This window comes from Dicentrarchus labrax, unplaced genomic scaffold, assembly GCF_905237075.1.
Source record: "Dicentrarchus labrax unplaced genomic scaffold, dlabrax2021, whole genome shotgun sequence".
Lineage (NCBI taxonomy): Eukaryota > Metazoa > Chordata > Actinopteri > Moronidae > Dicentrarchus > Dicentrarchus labrax.
Genome location: NW_026136723.1, coordinates 3,930,206 through 3,956,494, shown reverse-complemented (window position 1 = coordinate 3,956,494; position 26,289 = coordinate 3,930,206). Strand labels below are relative to the sequence as shown.

General features: G+C 40.1%; 3 protein-coding genes and 1 long non-coding RNA gene across 4 annotated transcripts in view; 1 reads left to right on the top strand and 3 right to left on the bottom strand.

Moving 5' to 3' along the window:
- Positions 1 to 534: 534 nt before the first annotated feature.
- plekho1a (pleckstrin homology domain containing, family O member 1a) lies at positions 535 to 14,205 on the bottom strand. Its single transcript, XM_051390743.1, has 10 exons — positions 13,893 to 14,205; positions 12,626 to 12,775; positions 8,512 to 8,652; positions 6,608 to 6,712; positions 6,340 to 6,441; positions 5,943 to 6,254; positions 5,445 to 5,542; positions 4,867 to 5,029; positions 4,668 to 4,780; positions 535 to 3,978 (listed from the first exon to the last, which is right to left on the bottom strand). The coding sequence occupies exons 1-10, from the start codon at positions 13,917 to 13,919 to the stop codon at positions 3,162 to 3,164; spliced, it is 2,028 nt and encodes a 675-aa protein (XP_051246703.1). The 5' UTR covers positions 13,920 to 14,205; the 3' UTR covers positions 535 to 3,161.
- A 1,227-nt stretch (positions 14,206 to 15,432) lies between these two features.
- LOC127358080 (saxitoxin and tetrodotoxin-binding protein 1-like) lies at positions 15,433 to 17,893 on the bottom strand. The gene is made up of 6 exons (XM_051390976.1): positions 17,678 to 17,893; positions 17,445 to 17,590; positions 16,521 to 16,606; positions 16,190 to 16,327; positions 15,964 to 16,083; positions 15,433 to 15,611 (listed from the first exon to the last, which is right to left on the bottom strand). Exons 1-6 carry the CDS (start codon positions 17,798 to 17,800, stop codon positions 15,559 to 15,561), a joined length of 666 nt encoding a protein of 221 aa, XP_051246936.1. The 5' UTR covers positions 17,801 to 17,893; the 3' UTR covers positions 15,433 to 15,558.
- A 1,226-nt stretch (positions 17,894 to 19,119) lies between these two features.
- The window catches only part of vps45 (vacuolar protein sorting 45 homolog), a 13,024-nt gene continuing 5,854 nt past the window's right edge, over positions 19,120 to 26,289 (bottom strand). The window contains exons 8-15 of the mRNA XM_051390816.1: positions 26,073 to 26,207; positions 25,306 to 25,419; positions 23,513 to 23,680; positions 22,550 to 22,708; positions 22,318 to 22,425; positions 22,020 to 22,141; positions 21,779 to 21,910; positions 19,120 to 19,385 (exon numbers count right to left, since the gene is read on the bottom strand). Coding sequence (XP_051246776.1) covers positions 19,304 to 19,385; positions 21,779 to 21,910; positions 22,020 to 22,141; positions 22,318 to 22,425; positions 22,550 to 22,708; positions 23,513 to 23,680; positions 25,306 to 25,419; positions 26,073 to 26,207 — 1,020 coding nt within the window. The 3' untranslated portion in view covers positions 19,120 to 19,303. The remainder of the gene's footprint in view (positions 19,386 to 21,778; positions 21,911 to 22,019; positions 22,142 to 22,317; positions 22,426 to 22,549; positions 22,709 to 23,512; positions 23,681 to 25,305; positions 25,420 to 26,072; positions 26,208 to 26,289) is intronic.
- LOC127358141 (uncharacterized) lies at positions 22,994 to 23,541 on the top strand. The gene is made up of 3 exons (XR_007882371.1): positions 22,994 to 23,065; positions 23,154 to 23,241; positions 23,462 to 23,541. It is a non-coding gene; the product is annotated as an uncharacterized LOC127358141 (long non-coding RNA).

Here is a 26,289-nt window from a genome sequence, read left to right as displayed (position 1 = left end):
TGTGAGTGTGTGTGTGTGTGTGTGTGTGTGTGTGTGTGTGTGTGTGTGTGTGTGTGTGTGTGTGCCAGGCTGTCGGCCAATAGTACAGCTGGATGAGTGGATCATGTGACTGGAATCAGGAAGTGTCTGCACACGTTATATCGAGCTAACAGCAGAAGCTTCTAATCAGATTTTTATAGAGATCATACAGCGGGAACGAGGGAGTAATGGATTACATCTAACTGAGTAATCAGGATACAAAAAGAATCAGATTCCAGTTATATTTAGTGAAAATGTTAATTATTATTAGCAGGATTAAAGTCCTGAGATAAAATCATTGATCGGAGTTGATAAGATATAATAGACGTCTCTCAGCAGACGCTGTAAAACGCAGTGTTTCTACGATATGTGCTGACACATCGACGACCTTAAAGTCCAGATCAAATGTTTTATTGTTTCTCTAATTTCAACCTAAAATCTACAAAGATCTACAGTCAGTGTTTGTTCAGTAACGACAGAATAAAAACATTCATATTATTAATAATCTCACTTCAGTTCTGATTTAAATCTTATTTTATTTCTGTGTGAAAACCAAGTCTGGATGCTCCAAACTGAAAATAAACTGTGTGTGTGTGTGGCTCCATTTACCCACAATGCATTGCTGTATACAGTAATTCAAACAACATCAACATATAAATCTTTAACTAAAAGAAAAGAACAGTTTTTAATACAGTGATTCACCAACGTCACTCACAGAACGACGGCCGTGTGCAACCCGTCGCTGTCGTCTTCTACTCGTCTCACAAATGTGCAAAAACACCAAAAAACATCCGTTAAACATTGTGACAGAAACTCAGATCAGTTATTTAAAGTTACAACAACCAACACAAAAAGTGTAAAACAGATAGTTATTGATCAGCTGCTCGTTCTGAAAACAGCTCTTCCTCCATATAATAAATAAAAGTGCATTTTAACAGTGTCGCACTAATTAGGTCTTATTTTGTTTATTTGTGAGTCCATAAATGTTAGTTTGATAAACTGTAGATTCAGTAAAATGTATTTATTTATTCTACGTTTCCTCGTTTGTGTCTGCGAGACTCAAATCCATCAAATTCAATCTGTGACTTATGTGAGAACGGCATTCTCCATTTGACCGCGTGGTCGCCATATTGGAGAGGTCAAGATCCGTTAGTTACCAACAGAGAGATTCAGACTGAACTACCGAAGCCACTGTTACTCTCTTCATTGTGAACACATTCTCATTAGAGTTGGTTTGTTATAAAGGTGAGAAACTGAACCTGATGCTGGGATTTATTCAGTCACTGGGGGAGTTACAGTTCATTTTATAGTTCAGTCTGAATCTCAGTGTTCAACTTGCTTATATGACGTCCGCAATTTGGCAGAGGTCAGATGTATAGCAGCGATCAATGAGGTCTCTACCTTTCTGTATCTGTGACGCGAATGTTTCATTATGTATATTTTCAGTGCTTCAATTTCATAATTTAAAGGGATAGTTCTGGTGTTTCTGAGTGCGGTTGTATGAGGTACTTATACATAGCGCCCCCTCCAGTGAGGAACTGGACATAGCCGTGAAAATATTCTGAATATTTTTAATAATAATATATATTTTTAGGAGCCCTTTAAAGGATTAACACTAACAAAATGCAACATAAACACGTTCAACTAATTTATTACTAGCTGCCTTAAATCGGCCATTTCCCTATGGGAGTTTTGTATTGCGGCTACCACAACGCTAACTCAACTAATGATACTATGACTTCACTCATCGCTGACTAGATCCAATTTATTCAATTTAAGTTATTTGTTTGGAAATATGTTTTTATATAATTACATTATTATTATTATTATTATTATACATTGCTCCACTTCCTGTTTGCTCCTGCAGGTAACACACTGACTGTGTACCTCATACAAACCCACTTCAGAAGATACAAGAACATTAATTAAATAATGTGTTACAGGAGCCTCCGAGCAGGTTAATGTGACCACGTTTATGTTACAGCCGTAGCTGATCAGTGAAGTGAAGTGAAGACATTTTCTTTATTTCTTATTGACATTATTGCTTATTATCTCTTGGTTGGTGAACAAACTCCCTGATTTTTGTTGTAGCTTGATTAATCTGTTCAATATGGGGCTACAACCAAAGCAGAGAAAATTCATAAGATCTTTTTAACAAGGGCTGAGCGAGGTCCAGATAATGTGTCAATATATGTATGTAAATATAGCAACTTTTATTGAAAACACTTGTTCTGTAATAAGTTCTCTTAAACTGCTCTAAAGATCAATACTGTTAATAGTTTTCTGATAAATATAGCAACTTCTGATCAACCCGAAATAATTTCAGGCTTAAACTTTGACATAGCCCCGCCCATTAAAGTTTAAGTCCCGTCCATTAAAGTTTAAGCCCCGCCCATTAAAGTTTAAGCCCCGCCCATTAAAGTTTAAGTTGAGTACAGTTAGTGTAGTTGCAGATAATGGTACTCGCTCATCCCTAGTTTCAACAGAAATGTCACACAAGCAGACTTAATACATATTAGCAAATAAATCAGGTAATAAATATTTAAACTCTCAATAATAAGTGTACCCTTACTTAAAAAGAACCCCCCCCACCGTGCCCGTAGCAAACATAGTGCTCTTCAGTGCCTTTACTTTGAAAAAGTCTCCCATTGTAGAAATGTTGACATCTTTGCTCGGAAAAAAAACAAAACCCCAAATATCCAAAAAACCTCATGGGGGTAAAAAGTCTTTGAAATAATCGGAGAGGCATTTCGCTTCACTTTCAGAAGAAAAAGACAAAGAAGAAAAGCGCGCAGCACCGTTGGGGAAGGTGAAGGGAAGCGCCTCTCCTCCATTAAAATCTGCTCAAATTAAACGTGACATCTGTTGTGGCATAAAACGGGCAGCAGAAGAGAGAGGGCGTGTAGTGCACTGTGGAGGATTAAAGTCATTAAACCTCCTGGGAAGAACTGTATCGCTGGTTTCAAAATAATCCACATTGCTTAAGTGTTCAGGTGCATCCCTCCGTCCCTGGATTAAATGATGAAAAAACGTTTTAGGAATTAAAAATTATGCAAATTCTGTCTTTTGTGCATCAGCATGCTGAGAAACGCTGCTACTCCCATGGAGAAAATTCAATAAATATTTCTAGAAAAGAATCCTCATCAAGGCGTCTCGGACTCGTCGTCGTCCTCAGGCGACGTCGGCGAGGTGGGTGTGTCATCCTCGTCTGCTTGCGTGGTCGCCGTGGGCAACCCAGCTGCTGCCGCTGTAGTTGTCATCTTCTCGTAGGTCCTCCTGCGCTGTCGCCGCAGTGTCTGGCTCTGCAGCTCCTTCACCTCCTGCAGGACTTCCTGCGCCTCCTTCCAGGATGACACGGCCTCCTCCAGGAGACGCTCAGCCTCTGCTCGCCTGTTCTCCACCTCCAGGTCCTCCTCCAACAGCAGGGAGGGAGGTGAAGAGGGCGGAGGTGGAGACGAGCTGTGTTTTTCAGGGGTTTTGGGCTGCGAGAACTCAAAGGATCCAGAAAGACTTGGGGAGTTCTTCTGGCTCAGGCAGGGTGACTCCTTGCTGCTCCCCAGACTCGGGGAGTCAATTTCGCTGATTTGTGGTGAATCAGATCCTTTGAGCTGAGAGGAGTCGGATCCTATGATGCATGGAGGTGACTTCTGCTGAGGAGAGCCGTCCTCCTTGTTGGCACAAAAGGAGCTGGATGATCCCTTGAGTTTTGGCGAGTGGACTGCGTCGGAGCTCTTCGTCTGAGGAGAGTCGGTGGCAGTCAGACGAGGTGTCAGTGGAGGAGAGTTGTTTGCTTTAGTGGCAGGTGAATGGGATCCTCTGGAGCGAGGCGAGTCGGCCCTTTTGGAGCGATTCCTCTTTGCTTTGGATCGAGGAGACTCTCTCCCTCTCAGACGAGGAGAGTCTTTACCCCGGAGACGAGGAGAGTCGCTGCTCCTGCTCCTTGGAGATCCAGACGACCTGCTGAGGAGGACAACAAAAATCAGTTAAACTTTGATCCCGTTTAAACAATCTGTTTACAACCTTTTAGACCCTTCGGTGTTTCCATCTTTACAAACTCATATTGCACAAATGAGCGTTGTTCAAAACAACAGACTTTTGCCCACAGGTGTGAAAGCAGGCAGGTTGAACTTCTTTTCCAGGTCTCTTTTTTGATTCTTACTACTACTTTTGTCACTTTTTGAGTGCAACATCATGAATGTAATTCGAGAAGCGACTGGGTATATTCTAGTACCCAGAGGACTCGTATAGCTCTGTTCTGGTTCACACGTCTGGTTTTGACCAGAAAGAAATTTAGTCCCAGTTGGAACCAAAATTTATCAGTTTTTCCTTGGGCGCCAAAGTGGGTGTGTCATATTCTACAGGTTGCTGTGCAGCACCCCCTGTTGGTGACAGATCCTTGATTTCAATGGTTCCACTCACAACTGGTGGAAACACGTTCTGGTACTTGAATGGAACCAGTTCAAGAACCAGAGTTAATTTGGAGAGAAAACTGTGATAGCTATTACTGTGACTCCAATGTGAAATCCAAATGCATCAACCTTATGTAATCCACCAAGTGGTCAGAAAGACGATGACATGTCCTCCCTCGACTTAATTTGGAGAGATTAAAAGTGCACATCGATACTAAGGAGGAAAATAATAAAACCAACCTGGAGTGAGGAGAGTCTGAGCCCCTGAGGTGGTGGAGGCGAGGGGAGTCGATGCCCTTCAGATAAGGTGAGCTGCCTGCTTGTTCTCTCTCTGCCTTTGCTTTCTGCAGCTCCTGTGAATCACAACACATTAGTCCTAATTACATTTTATTTGATTCTGGTTAATTAGCTCGGCTCAATGAACACATGGACGAGGTACCTGCAGTCTCATCTCCTCCAGTAGCTCCTGAGCTCTCTGCATCCTCTGGGCGATCAGGCTCTGCAGCTGACCCACCGGCTGCACTGAAGCTCTGCCCCCCGCCTCCTCTTCAGTTGGATATCGACGCAGAGCGGAGCGCAGTTCAGAGCGAATCATTGCCGGTCTGAAGAATGGGATGGAAGAGGAGGGTAAGGATGAAAGGAGGAAAGAAAAAGTTAGAGAGAAAGACATTGAACCTTTACAAGCAGAAATTAACCTTGAAGATCCCTCCCTCCCTCCCTCCATCCATCCCTCCCCCCAGATCCAGAACATACAGTAGGGATTGTTTATCCCATCAAGCCTGGGCATGTCTTCACCCAGAAGAAGCAGGAAGACACAACTAGAGCTACTTTGCTTGGTCTTATGGAGGGAGGGAGGGAGGGAGGGAGGGAGGGAGGGAGGGATGGATGGATGGATCCATTATATTAGTATCAAGTGTATTAGACCTACCTCAGGACAAATATTTAAGGTTACTGTATGATGATGGAGATGCTTGTGTGAATGTGGTGTGTCAGATGAGGAGCTGTGTTCAGTTGTACCTGGAGGACAGGACTTCATCCATGGAGGCACAGCGACTCCGGCCCTGCATGCTGAACCTCTTCCCCGGCTGCGGTGTCCGAGACTGAGCCTGAAGGACCTGAAAGGTAACATTTGATTTAAGGCTGCTGTTTGTACCTGTGGTTCAATGGAAATGCATATGAATGTCTTACATTGATGACACAAGGACAAAGGTTAGAGTTATAGTGCCCAAATCCCATGGAAATCTTGTGTGTCTCTCCATCAAAACAAAAATATAAAATTTGGGTGAATAAACCGGAGACTCTCCAATGAGGTACTGGGATAAAGATTCAGGCTCAAGTTGGATTAGGGAGCATTCGCATGGCGAGCTGTAGTCGAGGACCTGTTGAAGGTTGGGTCTTTAGATTCAGGTCTCCGATTTAGTCTCATAGTCTAGGACTTCCATGTGTGCTTTTGGCTATGTACATTAGATAGATAAAACTACAAGGATCAGAATTCTAGACTTTCCCAACATGCACCTGCTGGGACTTGTGGACCTTGGAGACCTCCAGGTGAGACTGTTTGCCCCAGGACCGCTCACTCCCCCTGGGCAGACTGCCGGTCTTTACTTTGGGTTCCTTCAAGGTCACCCGCAGCTTTGACACATCTGTGTCAGCTCGCTGACGAACTCCGACACCCCGAGATCCGACAACCTGTCCACACGACATCTGCAGGTCGGCTTGGAAGCTGTTCTCCCAGGATTCCTGCGAGTCGCCATCGTAGTCCGGAGAGAAACCATCTTCTTCAGCAACCAGGTCAAGGGTCAGCATGCCATGGGAAGAAGTGGATGCCTGAGGGGAATGGACAAAATGATTATTAAAGATAATAATGTCTTGTTTTAAAAAGGCTTTGATTAAGAAAAAGAGATCCCGGTACCACGGCCATGAGGTGTCCTCTGGTCGGCAGCCGGCGGCCATGAGGGATCTTGGCCCGGTCTCTGGTGGGATGAACCAGTGCATTGTCCTCCTCGATGGTCACCTGGACAGAGACGTACAAACTGACTCTGGTGCTGTCTGAAGAACATTTACATTTAACTCGCTTTAAAGAGAATCCATCCAACAACGCACTTCTGCGGAGGTCAGTAACCTTTTTAAAATCGTAATCAGTCTTATCAAGGTAAATAAATGCCTACCAACATCCATACCTCGTCTAAAATGCGGTTCTTGGCTTTGATGATTGCCACGTTGAGGGCATTGACCCATGATTCCTTTTCCTCCGGACTGACGGCCAGAAACAAAAGGTTGGGAGCCTGAAAAAAGACAAAACCTTTACTTTAATGTTTGGTTAGCGATAAAGATACAGCACCTGTCCACAGTTAACCAGAAGAAAAAACAAACTGACAGAAATGTTCCGGAAATCCCAGAAAACCATCTGTTGACCATTTTGAAGGTCAAGCAAGTAGTTTCTCACCATAGGGGATGGTAACGCAAGGGGTATTCACTTTGTTGCCTTTTGCAATGTCACTGCTAGAGGCCACTAAATCCTCAACACTGGTTCTTTAGTTTAAATATGCTGGAATGATTTAAAACACAGACTTCGGTGATGTCACGAAAGTCGTTGTCATTGTAGCTGCAAGTAGCTAGCCAGTGTTTTAATGTTCAGTGTAACTAATGTAGCTAATGTTTAGTGTAGCTAATGTTTAGTTTAGGTATTGTTATGTATTGTTTATGTCTGACAGAAAGCCATGCTGTTGCTAGCTAGCTAGCTAACTAATGAATCTTTGCTCTGTGTGGTTAAAAGTTGAAGATTTATTGACGAGTGAATGTATAATATAATAAAATATTATCGCACTTACGTAAATATGAGTCACATTTTTTTTACAGGAAGAAAAATGATTGGATTTCAATATGAAAAAATTGAATCTGAACTTTAATGTTGTCGTTGCTGTCCTGTTTGTTCTTTGTATTTAATCTTCTGTGTAAATTTTCCTGGTTTGACAGATTACATATTTTTTAATGTTCTTAAGAAATACTTTAATAGAGTAGATAGATTCTTTAAATATCAGTGAAACTGTTTAGTTCATTTCACACTTTTTTCTGGAAGATAAAGACATTTTATACAGAATCAACTCAAGAATAATGTCTTTATATTCTCTATTAATCTATAATATATATTATTTATTATATTATATTATATATTCTCCGTTCAGACCTGTGTCTGTAACAGAGAGAGAGTGGGTGAGAGAGGCAGACTAACATGTGAAAGTGTTTGCAGGGATTATTCTGCTGTAAACTCGTCCTCTGGCGGACTAATGGGATTCTGAGGATTAAATCTTTCCAGAGGAGAATAAAACCAGCACAGCTCGGCCAATGGCTGCAGTCGAGGCTCGAGGGTGAAAAACAATCTAATCCACCAATCCTGAGACGGACGTAGGAGGAAATCCACCAATGCAGCGACAGAGTGAGTCAGGCTGGACAGAGTAATCTCTGAGCACAGAGGACACGAGAGGAGGAAGACAGAAACAGTGAAAACAGACAGAAACAGAGTGAAGGAAGGAGGACTTTAATACTGATGCCTCTATATGACCTACATGATATTTCTATACAGTTGTTACACCGGGTCGGATTCCCTTGAAATCAAGGAAACGAGGCGGTACAAACAGTACCGCTGTTGTCCACATGGGGCGCCGATATCAACAAGCTGCTTTACGTACAGTCCTGTGCTAATGTAGCTAATGTAGCTAATGTTTATGTTAATGTTTAGCGTGCCTAATCCCGAACCAGTTCTCTGGGTTTTGACAACCAAACAACTTCCAGTGCAGCACCGACACTTTATAGACCCCGAACAGGGGCGAGTTGTGGCCAGCCAGATATTTATTTATTATTATTTATTTCATTAGCGGTTTACCACGTAGATGTTATGAATGTAACACTGAGCTAGCTGGCTAGCTAGCAAGCAGTTAGTCGGCTAACATTACCCAAGCAGGCGTAGCTACTAATATGTCACATCAGTGTTATTGATATTTAACCGTCCATTACAAACACCATCATTCTGCTGCAGGTCAACGAGACTGACAGGAGGTCAGTTCCTGTGTATCATGTGACTCACAGTGTTTCCTGGCTGCCGGCAGCGCAGCAGGGTGAAGCGGCTGTGGTTCTTCTTGCTGCGACTCTTCGCTTTCCTCAGCTCCTCCGAACGCTCATAATCAGCCAGGTCAAACACTTCCTGTGCCTTCCGCTCATCTTTCACCTGCAAACACACAAAACTCGTTCGTTACACAAGTTTGATTCTGTTTCTGTCCACTTTGAATGAAGTTACAATGATCTGAAGGTAAAATGAGTGTTTGTGTCTCTGGAGTCTGGTGGAGAGTGATAGTGATAATACGGCTGTTTGTGGTTAAACTAAAGGTCTATCTCTGTAGGGATCCTTTCCATAATGCTGTCAGACACTGACAATAACAACCTGAGTCTGTTAGTGGCAGAAACAACTACTGTTAGTGGAACAAACAACAACTACTGTTAGTGGAACAAACAACAACTGTTAGTGGAACAAACAACAACTACTGTTAGTGGAACAAACAACAACTACTGTTAGTGGAACAAACAACAACTACTGTCAGTGGAACAAACAACAACTACTGTTAGTGGAACAAACAACGACTACTGTTAGTGGAACAAACAACAACGACTACTGTTAGTGGAACAAACAACAACTACTGTTAGTGGAACAAACAACAACAACTGTTAGTGGAACAAACAACAACAACTGTTAGTGGAACAAACAACAACTACTGTTAGTGGAACAAACAACAACAACTGTTAGTGGAACAAACAACAACAACTGTTAGTGGAACAAACAACAACTTCTGTTAGTGGAACAAACAACAACTGCTGTTAGTGGAACAAACAACAACAACTACTGTTAGTGGAACAAACAACTACTGTTAGTGGAACAAACAACAACTACTGTTAGTGGAACAAACAACAACTACTGTTAGTGGAACAAACAACAACTACTGTTAGTGGAACAAACAACTACTGTTAGTGGAACAAACAACAACTACTGTTAGTGGAACAAACAACTACTGTTAGTGGAACAAACAACAACAACTGTTAGTGGAACAAACAACAACGACTACTGTTAGTGGAACAAACAACAACTACTGTTAGTGGAACAAACAACAACTACTGTTAGTGGAACAAACAACAACAACTGTTAGTGGAACAAACAACAACGACTACTGTTAGTGGAACAAACAACAACTACTGTTAGTGGAACAAACAACAACTACTGTTAGTGGAACAAACAACAACAACTGTTAGTGGAACAAACAACAACTACTGTTAGTGGAACAAACAACAACAACTGTTAGTGGAACAAACAACAACTACTGTTAGTGGAACAAACAACAACAACTGTTACTGGAACAAACAACAACTTTTGTCCCCCCAGCCACATTTGTCCCCAAGGATTAACAATGCGGCCATTTCAACCCTTTTCACAAATATTTCTCATCTTTGTCGGTGAATTAAGGATTTATTTTGACCAAACCAGAGTTGGTGATTGTTGGAATAAAGACGGTTTCAGTGAGTTTTATTTTGTTTCTTTCCAGTATTTAGTGTGTTTTACATCTGTGAGGTAAAATTACTGGTTTTGTGAATGGAGTCTGGTTGGACTGGAGCATCAGTACTTTTACTGTAGTAAAGGATCAGAATACTTTATATAACACAATTTAGCCTTTAATCAGGTTATATTCTCAGATCTGTTTACAGCTGATTTTTCCACTTTGTAAGCGACCACATGGTTCATTAACTCTACTGTTCTGGCTGATTTGGCTCAAACAAACATCAGCTGTAAGTCTCTAACTCTGAATATGAGCAGCTGTGTGTTTCAGTTCCCTGCAGACAGAAATGGAGGTTGTGTCAGTAAAAGTGTGAGTTAAACGAGTCCTCGCTCGCTGCGTTTGGTCTCCATGTTTCATTCATCAGACACATTTTAACTTCGTTCAACTTTAATCCACAAGGTTCAGCTGAGGAGAGCTGCAGTGGGTGCATCTGCTGCTGCTACAGCAACAACATAAAGGCTGCTTTACTGCCCCCTAAATCTGAGCCTTCACACAGAAAACACACATTGATTTCAATTCAGATCAATTCCAATAAGCGGCTGTGAAACCCATCGATCACAACAACAAGGTCATAACTGTGTCATTAAGACAACATGTTTAATAAGGAAAGCAGTTTAAACCCACACACACACACAAAGGGCAACTATTTACAGCTGATAATGATCCTGATCACTAATCAATACTCCCATTATTAAAGCATTAATCAACCTGATCAGCCTTCAGCAGTTAGCTAGTGTTTCTGTAGTGGAGACTAAACGTTAACAATGATCCATATCAGCAGTTTGAATCCAACTAAAAGCTCCCTGCACCAAACTCCCTTTAAGAAATATCACATTTTAACAATTCCTAACGTGTTCGTAACAACACGTAACTCTAGAAACACGAGCTAAAGGCCGTCATATGTCCACAGTCTGACTGTCAACTGACTGTGTTGAAGCTGGTGGTGTTTGTCGATATCAGTGCAGATACGATCAATATGTTCTCACAGCTGACTCACTGACAGTGTTCAACCTGTTTATAGCCTGAACGTCTGAACACCAATGAACATTAAGGAAGTAACTGATCCAACAAATCAACAACAAAAACGTTTTCTGATCAGATCTGAACAGAAACCTTCGACAATCCCAGAGGAACCTGGACAGGAATAACTCGTTAACGAGACTATACCTTTACACCAGGACACACTGTCGTTGAAATATAATGTTCAAACTACGAATCCTTATGTGTTCGTTACCTGAGAATGAGACGTTTTTGCACATTTTGCTGCTATCGTTATTTTCAGCTGATTATAAACTAATGAAAACATACACATAAATAAAGACGACGTCCCTCAGGCGGTAGAGAGTTCTGGGTCAACGTTAGTGCTCAAATACAGAAACAATATGATGGATGAGGAAAAACATCAGAATAATTACAGGAAACAGACACACACACACACACACACACACACACACACACACACACACACACACACACAGACAGACAGACAGACAGACAGACACACGCACACACACACACACACACACACACACACACACAATGAGTCATTATTCTGTTCGGTTGACCTCCAGAGAGAGAGACGTATAAAGACAACATCAACAAATAAAAAAAACTGAAATAAAACTACATGAAATACACAGAAATAATAATAATAATTATTATATATGAATAAATATTTTAAAATATTTCTCTGAGAAACAACTAATTATTTCTGGTTTTCCTCTTTTTTTAAGCTCTTTGATGACTTTAATAAATAAATAAATAATAAATAAAAGTGCTGTTGAAATGTCTAAAGTCAAAGTTGAAGCTAACGTTACTGCAACGCTCGTATATTATCATACTGTAGCTTTAGCTCGCTTGCTAACAGGTTGCTAGCCTCGCTTTGTACCGTTACATCTTTTATTGTTTATCATAAGTTAGTATCATGGCTAACGTTAGCTGGAGCCAGCCTCTAGTGGCTGATGGAGGAACTGCAGGTTCCCGATATGTCAAGGCAGTAAATATAACATTATAATAATAATAATGATGATAATAATAATAATATATATAATATATAATGATAAATATAACAATATAATAATAATAATAATAATAATAATAATAATAATAATAATAATATATAATATATAATAATATAACAATAATAAATATAACAATATTATAATAATAATAATATATATAATAACAATAATATATAATAATAAATATAACAATATTATAATAATAATGATAATAATAATAATAATAATAATATATAATGATAAATATAACAATATAATAATATATAATATATATATAATATATAATGATAATATAACAATAATAAATATAACAATATTATATAATAATAATAATAATATATAATAATAATAATAATAATAATACAAATATAATATATTATAATGTTATAATGATAATAATAATAATATATATAATAATAATATATATAATAATAATATATATAATAATAATAATAATAATACTAATATAATATATTATAATGTTATAATGATACAAATATAATATATTATAATGTTATAATGATAATAATAATTCATGATAATAATAATAATGATAATAAGCGTGGGTCCTGCTCACCTCTTTGTCGGAGACGTAGAGCCGGTCTCCTCTCAGGACCACGAACCGGTTCCTCCACAGTTCTCTGAAGATCCCTCGGCCGCAGAACTTCCTGATCCAGCCCACTTTGTCCGGCTGCTGGACCGCCTGCTGACCCGAGTCCTGAACGCCCTGAAAGAGCACGACACAAGCGGATCAGAGAGGAACCACCAGAACCGTCAGAGTCTGATCCAGGATCTTATTATTATTATTATTATTATTATTATTATTATTATTATCATTATTATTATGCATTGTAATATAATATTACTGCATTATAATATAAGATTACTGCATTATAATGATATTACTGCATTATAATATATATTAGCATTTATGATATTACCTTTAATGATATTACTGCTTATAATATATTTTATTATAATGATATTACTGATTAATATTACTGCATTATAATATAATATTACTGCATTATAATATAATATTACTGCATTATAATATAAGATTACTGCATTATAATGAATATTACTGCATTTTAATATAAGATTACTGCATTATAATGAATAATACTGCATTACAATGAATATTACTGCATTATAATATAATATTACTGCATTATAATATAATATTACTGCATTATAATATAATATTACTGCATTATAATATAAGATTACTGCATTATAATGAATATTACTGCATTTTAATATAAGATTACTGCTATTATAATGAATAATACTGCATTACAATGAATATTACTGCATTATAATATAATATTACTGCATTATAATATAATATTACTGCATTATAATGAATAATACTGCATTACAATGAATATTACTGCATTATAATATAATATTACTGCATTATAATATAATATTACTGCATTATAATGAATATTACTGCATTACAATGAATATTACTGCATTATAATGAATATTACTGCATTACAATGAATATTACTGCATTATAATGAATATTACTGCATTATAATGAATATTACTGCATTATAATATAATATTACTGCATTATAATGAATATTACTGCATTATAATGAATATTACTGCATTATAATGAATATTACTGCATTATAATGAATATAACTGCATTATAATGAATATTACTGCATTAACTGGTGTGAATATGAATGACTGATATAAATATTATATTCACATTGATTCCTATCACAGAGCTGATCATAAACTGATCACTCTATCAGAAGATCAATAAATGTGATGGATGATTGATGATAAATAAAATGATCATTATAGAAATATCAAGTAGCTCCGACCCGTCTGCTCTGGTTGCTTTTCTTCATCCTCCTCCGGTCCTCCGGTCCTCCGGGACCCACAGGACAATCACACCGACGGGGAGGAGGTTCGGCCCGGCGGGAGGTTCGGCCCGGCCCCGGTGACTCTGAGCCCGGTAGATCCTGGAGGCGGTGTCGGTGGATCGGTTCAGTCCGTCCGATTCTCGTTCAGCTCGTCTGTTGTCTGAACGGAGGCATCCTCCCTGAGGTGTGTGTGTGTGTGTGTGTGTGTGTGTGTGTGTGTGTGTGTGTGTGTGCGGAGACAGATGCTCTCTCTCTCTCTCTCATCACGCTCGTGACACGCGGACGCGCACGGTAGCCTATATTCCGGTAAAAAAAAAAAAATGGTGTCCGACAGCGCCATCTACCGACACACACACACACACACACACACACACACACACACACACACACACACACACACACGCCCTAAACAAAGAGCCGATCATTCAGAGGATCGATCATAGTATTGATCACATGACAATGTTTCATTAAACATCATTGGAGGAAATAATGAGTCATAGTTTTTATTTATTGTGTACGGAAGCTCATTTGTGACCTGAAGGGAAAAAATATAAATATTCATCTATATAATCTATTCATATTATATTATAATCTAATATATAAATATTATAATATAATATAATCTATTAATATTATAATATAATCTAATATATAAATATTATAATATAATATAATCTATTAATATTATAATATAATCTAATATATAAATATTATAATATAATATAATCTATTCATATTATAATATAATCTAATCTATTCATATTATAATATAATCTAATATATAAATATTATAATATAATATAATCTATTCATATTATATTATAATCTAATATATAAATATTATAATATAATATAATCTATTAATATTATAATATAATATAATATATAAATATTATAATATAATATAATCTATTCATATTATATTATAATCTAATATATTAATATTATAATATAATATAATATATAAATATTATAATATAATATAATATATAAATATTATAATATAATCTAATATATAAATATTATAATATAATCTAATATATAAATATTATAATATAATATAATCTATTAATATTATAATATAATCTAATATATAAATATTATAATATAATATAATCTATTAATATTATAATATAATCTAATATATAAATATTATAATATAATATAATCTATTAATATTATAATATAATCTAATCTATTAATATTATAATATAATATAATCTATTAATATTATAATATAATCTAATCTATTAATATTATAATCTAATATAATACTATTATTATATAATCGAATATATTAATATTATAATCTAATATTATAATATCATATAATCTATTAATATTATAATATAATCTAATATATTAATATTATAATCTAATATTATAATATTATCATATAATCTCATATAACATTGTAAAACTTTATGAGGTATTAAATCAAAATTATTATTATTACCAAATTATTAAGTAAAAATGAAGCGATATTAAATTAAAATGATGAGATATAAATAAAGTATTTTTTATTAATCACAATTCCGGTTTTATTTTGGTCATTTTTAACATTTGATTACTTTTTATTTTCTTCCATTAACAATAATTAACATAAAGTTTAATGAACGTTGATTCATCGTCCGTCTGAAGCTTCTTTCTCTTCTTCCTTCTTGTCCAAACAAAACTCTGCAGAGACAAAGAAGAAGAGAAGAAGAGATGAAGAAGATGAAGATGATGAAGAGCAGTCACTCAGACAGTGAAAGCAACAGATTGTCCTGTTGGTCAACTTTAGTTGCTCAGTGGATAAAATGCAGCAGACTGCTAACACTGTATTTATGCTAACACTTTAGCTTCCACAGCTCTGCGTTATGTTGAGTGATATTAGCCTCCATGCTAACACTTTAGCTCTTGCTACATTTAGCTACAGCTAGGCTAGCTGTTTCCCCCTGCTTCCAGTCTTAATGCTAAGCTAGGGATAGCATTTGGTTAGCTAGGTTAGGAGATGGATGGATCCGTTGTTGTTCGGCCTCGCTCTGACCTGCGATCCCGTCGTAGTTGAACTGTGACAGGATGTTGAATTTCAGACACTCGGCCGTCTGCGCGTTAGCGCTCCGAGCGGCTTTCAGCTGCTCGACGTCGAGATGTTTCCCCTCGCTCCCTGAGGAAGGACAGGAAGTCATCAGCAGCAGCGAGGAGGTGACATATTCAGTGCTAACACTAGCTGGGTGATAGCATGTCTGTGCTAACACTTGTGTCGGTCTCACTGTAGATCAGCAGCATCCTCCCCGGGGTTCCCTCGAAGACTCCGTGGTAGACCATCGTCAGACATTCGGGGCAGCTCTGGTACACGTCGGCTCGGCCCTGGTCGTCGTACGGAGACACCTTACTGTCGAACTCCTGGACTGGAAGACATCCAGACACAAGGAGACAACAGCAGTTTCATTCGGTGCCCTAGCCCAGCTCGGGTCGTTGCCCCCGTTCCAGCCTCAGGGGGCAGTAACAGGATCAGTTCTGATTAATACTGAACTCAAATCAAATGACAACCAGATGGTTTTGGTGCTGACGCCGTAATGAAAGTTTTGGGTCGGGACTCACCGGAACTGAGCAGGAGGAGGGTGTGGTTGGACGTCTCGGGGTCGGGAGCAGACAAGTTTCCACGGAAGATCAGACACATCCCGCTCCTGGAAAACACAAAACACGACCGACCTGAGAGACGATCGATAGAGAGGATCGATAGAGAGGATCGATAGAGAGGATCGATAGAGAGGATCGATAGAGAGGATCGATAGAGAGGATCGATAGAGAGGATCGATAGAGAGGATCGTTAGAGAGGATCGATAGAGACGATCGATAGAGACGATCGATAGAGACGATCGTTAGAGAGGATCGATAGAGAGGATCGTTAGAGAGGATCGATAGAGACGATCGATAGAGACGATCGTTAGAGAGGATCGATAGAGAGGATCGATAGAGACGATCGTTAGAGAGGATCGATAGAGAGGATCGATAGAGAGGATCGTTAGAGAGGATCGATAGAGAGGATCGATAGAGACGATCGATAGAGACGATCGATAGAGACGATCGATAGAGACGATCAATAACTCTTGAGTTGAACCAGCAGTGTTTGTATAACAAACAGTGAGACTGGATCAATATCGATACAGTAGATCAATAACTCATCCTTCTGCTCACTGTGAGGAACAGATATATGTATGTTTGTATGCAGCATCTATTGATTGATTTATTGATTGATTTTACCCACTGTACCATTTATGGTGTGGGAAGTAGTTCACTGTTTGGGTTCAGCTGTTATTGATACTAATCAATATGAAATATATTGATACCAATCAATATGTAATGTATTGAACATACAGTCAGTTGACTCACTGATAAGGTTAATAAACTATGGAAGCCCAGTTCTGCCAAAGTAATGGAAAAAGAGATTCTGTAAGTTAATATAATGAGAAACTTTAAATGTTTAACATTTGCATTCGGGCTTCCGTAGCTTCGGTCTCTTACACGGTGTTCCTCTCGGTGAACTGGACGGTTTCATTGTCATCTTTCAGGTCCACCTCCAGGAGCGAGCTGTTGAGTCTGGACACCAACTCCACACCTGCTGGGTAATCTGCGAACGCCTGGACCAGAACCCAGCGCACCTCCAGAACCTGCAGATACAGATTGTGAGTCCAGACCTGCCCTGCCTCCCCCCCCCATACAGGACCTCTGCAGTTAGATAGTGACTGAGTTCCCACCTTGCGTAGATGCGGTTTGGTCAGCCTCTCGGGCAGGCCACATCCTTCAGGGGCTGCGTTGGAGCCAAGAACCATCAGAACCAGAACCAGAACCAGCAGACCGGTTTTGTGTAGAACCCACATCCTGGATCAGACAGAACCTGCAGGGTGGATTATTGATGACTGGAGGAAGTGACTGTGAGGTGGATCACAGTCTCTTATAAAGACCGCTGGAGGACCACAGCTGGTCCAAAGTGTATGTGTGCTTAAAGGATCTGGTTCAGTCCAGACCTGGACCCAGAGCCCTGGACCCTGGATGTCAGGACGCAGGAGGACCAACATGTGACCGCTACTGTAAATATTGGGTTTAGTATCCGTATCGATTTTACGATGGGGTATTTTTTTGGAAATTACGAGAATAAAGTCGTAATAATACCAGAAAAAAAGTTGTTTTAATGAGAAAAAAGCTTCCATAGAGTTATCAAGATCTGACGTGAGCAGCTCAACCAATCAGCAGCCTCAGCCTGAGCCCAGCAGCCGCTGTTTGTCTCAGTCGTACCGTACAGTCAACAGGTAAACTAACGTATTGATCATTTCGTCCTTAAACAGTTTTGTTGGCTGAGCCAACAGGCTGACAGTTCTCATAGAATTACTACTTTATTCTCGTAATTCCCCCCGCCAAAACATTTTTTTCTCTTAGTATGGCCCTAATACTCCGTCGTACGATTTTTTACTCTCACTTGGAAACAAACTTTAAACCACTGAACCAACTGTAGGTACTACTGCTGATACAAATCCATCCCTGATCAATCACTGATCACTGATCAATTACTGATCAATGTATATTATGTATTTTATTCTCCTTTTAAAGTCCTGAAACAAAAGTGAAAAAATATTTAAAACTTAGAAAAATTATGAGAAAAATAATTAACTTGTCTTTCAGAACTTCCATAGAAACATAGAAATATAGTTTATTTTATTTACTAGTTCAACTTGTTTCTGTTTCATCTGACTATTTTATTTGTTTATGAAAAAAAGTAAACCGTTCACTAAATTATGCAAAAAAAATGTTTTAACATTAAACTTTATATAAAATTGTTTAAAAAGATTTATCTGTTTTCTACGGAGGCCCTAAAGGGACATGGGCAAAAACAATGTTTCTTGTTTTTGAACAAAACTTTCCGTAGACTTCAAAGATGAAAACAAAATTAAAAACCTATTCTGGCCTTTCAGGGCTTCCGTAGATTTGTTCTTGGAGAATTTAAGAGATTAATGTGATCAGCTGTACGGAGGCTACGAGATGAAACATTAACGAGGTTAACGCCTTATTCTCTGTCCTCAGTCGCTCCGGAAAACTCAAAGTCAAAGTCTCTGTTTGTCTCCAATGTTTCAGCTTCAGTGATCAATGAATCAATTATTAATGATCAGTTGATCAGGTCAAATAAAACAAACAAACACTGGAGGAGGATTTCAGGACAGGAAACATTTATTAAATATTTCAGAGTAAAGCGAGCAGACACAAACAGGTCAGCAGTAAACACAAACAAACAAACAAACAAACAAACAAACAAACAAACAAACAAACATGGCCACCGCCGCCGCCAGGGAATGTTGGGTTTGTCTTCAGGGACATTCCCGTGTGTGTGTTCAGCGCCTGTTTCCGTGGCGACCACTTCCTTGTGCTCTGTCGCCGCTGTGACCCGTGGCTGACATCACTTCCTCCAGGAAGCTGAGAGAGAGACAGAGAGAGACAGACAGTCAGAGACAGAGAGAGAGACAGAAAATCAGAGAGACAGACAGTCAGACAGAAAGAGAGACAAATTATCAACAAGCAAAAAGAAACATATATTGAATACTGGAAAGAAACGACCAAAACACAAAGTAAATTACAATGTTATCTGACCCTAAAACGAGAATTCACACTGGCAAATGACCTGAGCACAATAAAATGTCCTAAACTAAGAACAATGTTGACAATGTACAGACTGAGTGAACACAGCCTGGCCATAGAAAGATGTTTTGAAAGATCATGACATTGGTTTTCTTCATGTTTACTGCCAGGGCCCAGTTCTGACAGAACCTTTCTACTACGTCCAGCTGTAGCTGTAGTCCTTGTTCAGTAGGAGGCAGTAGAACAAGGTCATCAGCATAAAACAGAGACTTCACCTCTCCATCTAGGAGGGAGAGGCCCGGAGCAGCACATTTATCTAACTCAACAGCCAGTTCATTTATATACACGTTAAATAAAGCCGGACTTAGATTGCAACCCTGCCGAACGCCTCTTCTCTGGGGGAAGAAATCAGTTAGTTTGTCTCCAGTTTTAACAGCACCCGTTTTCCAAATACATTGATTTAACCAGATCATACATTCTGCCACCTATACCACAGTTTAAAAGTCTGTAATAGAGCCCTTCATGCCAAACAGAGTCAAAAGCTTTCTTGAAATCAATAAAGCAGGTGAATATTTTTCCATTCTTAGTTTGTTGTACCTGTTTGTTGATTAAAGTGTGAAGGGTATATACACTGTCGGTGGTGCGTTGTTTTGGGAGGAAGCCAATCTGACTTTTACTTAAGATTAACTGTTCCTCAAGGAAATCTAGTGTTCTTGTATTAAGAATACTACAGAATAGTTTACATAGACAGCTGCTGACACAGATGCCACGGTAGTTATTAGGGTCTGATTTGTCCCCACTCTTATGAATGGGGGAAATGAGCCCTTTGCACCAGATGTTGGGAAAACATCCTGCCTGTAGTATAACATTGAACAAATGTAACACTGCACCCTGCATTTCTGGGGTGCTGCTTTTGAGCATTTCGTTTCTAATGCTGTCTGGACCACAAGCTTTCCTTGGCTTCAGACATTTTGTCTGTATGGTTATTTCTTCCCAAGTAATTTCGAAATCAAGGGGGTTTTGGTTGTCTTTAATTGTTTCTTCTAATTTTTGGAGTTTTTCTTTCATAATACACTGATCTGAATGAATTTGATTGATTGGTATGTCTTTGTACAGATTTTCAAAATGTGATCTCCAGATGTCACCGTTTTGGATGGGTAATGTCTGCTGTTGCTTTGTGTTGAACTTGTTCCACATATCCCAGAATTGATTTTGGTTAATGGCATTCTCAATATCTTCCAGTTTCAATTGGGTATAATTTTGTTTTTTGAACCCAATTGTGTATTTTTATGTATTTAAAATGTCACTGGATCGAATGCGCAGGGCTGGGTTGTTCGGTTGGTGATGTTTCTCATTTGCTATTTTTCTCAGCTCTTTTCTGATTGTTTTGCATTCTTGATCAAACCATTGGTCAGTATTTTGCCTTTTAACAGGTCTGTCTTTGCTTTATGAGGTCAGCCCTAATAGCTGCCTTATGAAATATCATATTGATATCCTCAATGGCCTTGTTTACCCCATCTCTGGTAGGGACATATTGATTTTGAGTATATATTGATATGTAATTCATCAGATCAGGGAAGTTTAAAGCCTTGATGAATTTGTCTCCACTGTCTGAGGCCCATCTGTAAGAAGGATTTCTTTTATACAGCTTACTGGGTTCCCTTTTTGTGTCACTAATTTGTCCGGACAATTTAAAGAACACATTAATTTGGTTGTGGTCTGAAAGGGGAGATTGCTGTCTGACAGTGAATGCACTGATAGTTGAGGGGTCCATGTCAGTGATTGCATAGTCTACAACACTAGACCCAAGAGCTGAGGAGTCTGTGAACCTCCCTAAAGAGTCCCCTCTGAACCTACCATTAACTACGTACAGGCCTAAGGCCAGACAGAGATCTCCCTGCCACTTTAATTTAATATAGAGTCAAGGTTATTCCGACAGGTGATGTTTGGTGTGGTAAACAGGGGGGCCTGACCAAATACATGGTTGTTGCCCTGTGTGTCAATGATATCAGGTTCAATTCCTGTACGTCCATTCAGATCTCCAGTTAGAAGTAATTACTGTAATATTGTTTTCCTTTATTGTTACTATTATTATTTTTAATTCCAAACACTTGCTTTGGCAATATGTACAGTGTTACTTCATGCCAATAAAGCCATTTAAATTGAATTGAATTGACAGACAGTCAGAGAGAGAGACAGACAGTCAGAGAGACAGACAGAGAGTGTGTTACCTCTTGGTGTTGTGCACGCTGCTCCCTCCCAGCACTATACGGACTCCAGGTGTGCTGCGGTTCAGGTTGTAAACAGTCAGAGCTTCTTCGTACATCGTTCCACCGATCAGGAACACGATGATGTCCTGAGGCCTGTACGTGTCACACACACACACACACACACACACACACACACTCTATTATATATACTGTTTATTTTGTAGAAGATTCCTACTTGATCCTGATCAATATGAACCGTTACCGGTCTCTGAGGCTGCTGGGTCCGAGGTACGGGAACTGACTGTCCTTCAGTCGACCTTTAATCAGCTGATCCAGAGTGTCGTGAAGGAGAGGTTGATGCTGAGTGTACACGTTCTCTACACCCTGCACACAACCACACACACACACACACACACATTACTACCAACATTTCACAATAAAACTAAAAACAAATCAGCTTTATCAATAACTAATCAAACACTTCCTGATTAAATGTGTGAGGTCACAGGTTGTAGTGTGTGTGTGTGTGTGTGTGTGTGTGTGTGTGTGTGTGTGTGTACCGAGAGGCCTTTGAAGAACTGTTTGGTGATGGCGACAGCGTCCGTCGGCGTGATGAGGTCACTTCCTCTCACTCTCTTCCCTCCATACTCGACCACTGCCTTCACCATCTGAGAGGGAGCACACACACACACACACACACACACACACACACACACACACACACGTTGAATTCTAAATGAAACATCTTTCAGCGTCCAATCAGGGCCGAGCTGTGCGTGATGACATCGTTACCCTGCGGTGTCGCTCGGAGACGCCCCTCCGGCTCAGCTCGTCCATCAGGGCCGGCAGGATGCTGTTGCTGTGGCGCTCGTATCGGAGAGCGTAGAGCATGACGAGACGGACGGCGTCCAACTCTGACAGACGAGGATTCTGCAGCAGCCGTCGGACGCTCTGAGACAGGAAGCAGAGAGAGAGACTGTGAGAGAGAGAGAGACCATAAAGCGGCGTGACCGTATCAGTCCAGATCCTGCGTGAGCAGACGAGCCGCCAATGAAAGCAGAGCAACTCGCTGTACGTGACCTCCGCTGGCTGCTAAACACCAACATGGAGACGACTGTAAAGCCCAACTGGAGGTTCAGAGCACCACAGACTGGCGAGGGACCACAGAGTCTCAGCTGATTCTGTAGCAGTCTAAATCTCCAATATGGCGACCGCACTTCAATTGTGCGGGCAGTACAGCGGTCTACCTACAGGGGGCGGTGAGGTGTCAGCTGTAGTTACAGCGGTCTACCTGCAGGGGGCGGTGAGGTGTCAGCTGTAGTTACAGCGGTCTACCTGCAGGGGGCGGTGATGTGTTAGCTGTAGTTACAGCGGTCTACCTGCAGGGGGCGGTGAGGAGTCAGCTGTAGTTACAGCGGTCTACCTGCAGGGGGCGGTGAGGTGTTAGCTGTAGTTACAGCGGTCTACCTGCAGGGGGCGGTGAGGTGTCAGCTGTAGTTACAGCGGTCTACCTGCAGGGGGCGGTGAGGCGTTAGCTGTAGTTACAGCGGTCTACCTGCAGGGGGCGGTGAGGAGTCAGCTGTAGTTACAGCGGTCTACCTGCAGGGGGCGGTGAGGTGTCAGCTGTAGTTACAGCGGTCTACCTGTAGGGGGCGGTGAGGTGTCAGCTGTAGTTACAGCGGTCTACCTGCAGGGGGCGGTGAGGTGTTAGCTGTAGTTACAGCGGTCTACCTGCAGGGGGCGGTGAGGAGTTACCTGCTGAGCGTTGGAGTGGTCGTTCTGACAGGCCAGTTCCTGCTCCACCTCTGAGACCTCCATCAGCTGACGCTCCGACACCAACCGGGACAACTCGCCCACCACAGTCACGTGTTTGGAGACGGTGCCCGACATCTTCTTAAACTGAGGGTAGTTATCTACAAACGCCTACAGACACACAGTCAGTGAACATACAGTCAGTGAACATACAGTCAGTCAGTGAACATACAGTCAGTCAGTGAACATACAGTCGGTCAGTGAACATACAGTCGGTCAGTGAACACACAGTCAGTCAGTGAACATACAGTCAGTGAACACACAGTCAGTGAACATACAGTCAGTGAACACACAGTCAGTGAACATACAGTCAGTCAGTGAACATACAGTCAGTGAACATACAGTCAGTGAACATACAGTCAGTCAGTGAACATACAGTCAGTGAACACACAGTCAGTGAACATACAGTCAGTCAGTGAACAGTCAGTCAGTGAACACACAGTCAGTGAACATACAGTCAGTCAGTGAACAGTCAGTCAGTGAACATACAGTCAGTGAACATACAGTCAGTGAACACACAGTCGGTCAGTGAACATACAGTCAGTCAGTGAACATACAGTCAGTGAACACACAGTCAGTCAGTGAACATACAGTCAGTGAACACACAGTCAGTGAACACACAGTCAGTGAACAGTCGGTCAGTGAACAGTCAGTCAGTGAACATACAGTCGGTCAGTGAACATACAGTCAGTGAACATACAGTCAGTGAACATACAGTCAGTCAGTGAACAGTCAGTCAGTGAACATACAGTCAGTGAACATACAGTCAGTCAGTGAACAGTCAGTCAGTGAACACACAGTCAGTGAACATACAGTCAGTCAGTGAACAGTCAGTCAGTGAACATACAGTCAGTGAACACACAGTCAGTGAACACACAGTCAGTGAACATACAATCAGTGAACATACAGTCAGTGAACATACAGTCGGTCAGTGAACAGTCAGTCAGTGAACAGTCAGTCAGTGAACATACAGTCAGTGAACATACAGTCGGTCAGTGAACAGTCAGTCAGTGAACAGTCAGTCAGTGAGCACACAGTCAGTGAACATACAGTCGGTCAGTGAACAGTCAGTCAGTGAACAGTCAGTCAGTGAACATACAGTCAGTGAACATACAGTCGGTCAGTGAACAGTCAGTCAGTGAACAGTCAGTCAGTGAGCACACAGTCAGTGAACAGTCAGTCAGTGAACAGTCAGTCAGTGAACATACAGTCAGTGAACATACAGTCAGTGAACAGTCGGTCAGTGAACAGTCAGTCAGTGAACATACAGTCGGTCAGTGAACATACAGTCAGTGAACATACAGTCGGTCAGTGAACATACAGTCAGTGAACATACAGTCGGTCAGTGAACAGTCAGTCAGTGAACATACAGTCGGTCAGTGAACATACAGTCAGTGAACATACAGTCAGTCAGTGAACAGTCAGTCAGTGAGCACACAGTCAGTGAACAGTCAGTCAGTGAACAGTCAGTCAGTGAACATACAGTCAGTGAACATACAGTCAGTGAACATACAGTCAGTGAACATACAGTCAGTCAGTGAACATACAGTCAGTGAACATACAGTCGGTCAGTGAACATACAGTCAGTGAACATACAGTCAGTGAACATACAGTCAGTGAACATACAGTCGGTCAGTGAACATACAGTCAGTGAACATACAGTCAGTGAACATACAGTCAGTGAACATACAGTCGGTCAGTGAACATACAGTCAGTGAACAGTGTCTGTGTCTCACCTTCATATCAGAGATGGACTCCAGCTTCTGTTGACCCTTCGGACGCTTCTTCTGGAAATCCTCCATCAGGTTCTTAATGTTGGTACCGATCTCACCGAAGTTCAGGTACAAGTTCTGATACAGAGACGTTGATCAGTACACTGTATCTTTATTGATTATTGATCAGAATACACTGTATCTTTATTGATTATTGATCAGTATACACTGTATCTTTATGGATGATATTGATCAGTGTACACTGTATCTTTATGGATTATTGATCAGTATACACTGTATCTTTATGGATTATTGATCAGTATACACTGTATCTTTATTGATTATTGATCAGTATACACTGTATCTTTATTGATTATTGATCAGAATACACTGTATCTTTATTGATTATTGATCAGTATACACTGTATCTTTATGGATGATATTGATCAGTATACACTGTATCTTTATGGATGATATTGATCAGTATACACTGTATCTTTATGGATGATATTGATCCTGTATTGACAGTCAGACTGTGGACATATGACGGCCTTTAGCTCGTGTTTCTAGAGTTACGTGTTGTTACGAACACGTTAGGAATTGTTAAAATGTGATATTTCTTAAAGGGAGTTTGGTGCAGGGAGCTTTTAGTTGGATTCAAACTGCTGATATGGATCATTGTTAACGTTTAGTCTCCACTACAGAAACACTAGCTAACTGTTGTTAGCTGTTAGTCTGATAAGGTTGTCTGACGTTGACTGCTGGTAGTTATTAGTTTGATTTAGACTCACGTTAGCGTAGAACTCGTCGTTCTCAGCAGACAGAACCACCTCCTTCAGGTCCTTATTGATCCCCGGCACTCTGGAGAGGTCGATCCGGTTATTGTTGAGACCCAGCAGCTCGTGGACCATCGCCTGGTACGTCCACTGCAGGAAATATTAAAAAAATATTTCAGGTTATTAGGGACCGAGCCAGTATCAACTGGAGGTCCCTATTATTTTTGTTCGA

Excerpts from the sequence above, each read along its gene's own strand:
- plekho1a (XM_051390743.1), bottom strand. The coding sequence starts at position 13,919 with ATGAAGAAAAGCAACCAGAGCAGACGG. Across the intron at positions 5,030-5,444 it reads GATGAAGTCCTGTCCTCCAG|ACCGGCAATGATTCGCTCTG; the intron begins GTACAACTGAAC and ends CCCATTCTTCAG. Across the intron at positions 4,781-4,866 it reads TGGAGGAGATGAGACTGCAG|GAGCTGCAGAAAGCAAAGGC; the intron begins GTACCTCGTCCA and ends TGTGATTCACAG.
- LOC127358080 (XM_051390976.1), bottom strand. The coding sequence starts at position 17,800 with ATGTGGGTTCTACACAAAACCGGTCTGCTGGTTCTGGTTCTGGTTCTG. Across the intron at positions 16,607-17,444 it reads TTCACCGAGAGGAACACCGT|GAGCGGGATGTGTCTGATCT; the intron begins GTAAGAGACCGA and ends TGTGTTTTCCAG. Across the intron at positions 16,328-16,520 it reads CCTCCTCCTGCTCAGTTCCG|TCCAGGAGTTCGACAGTAAG; the intron begins GTGAGTCCCGAC and ends GATGTCTTCCAG.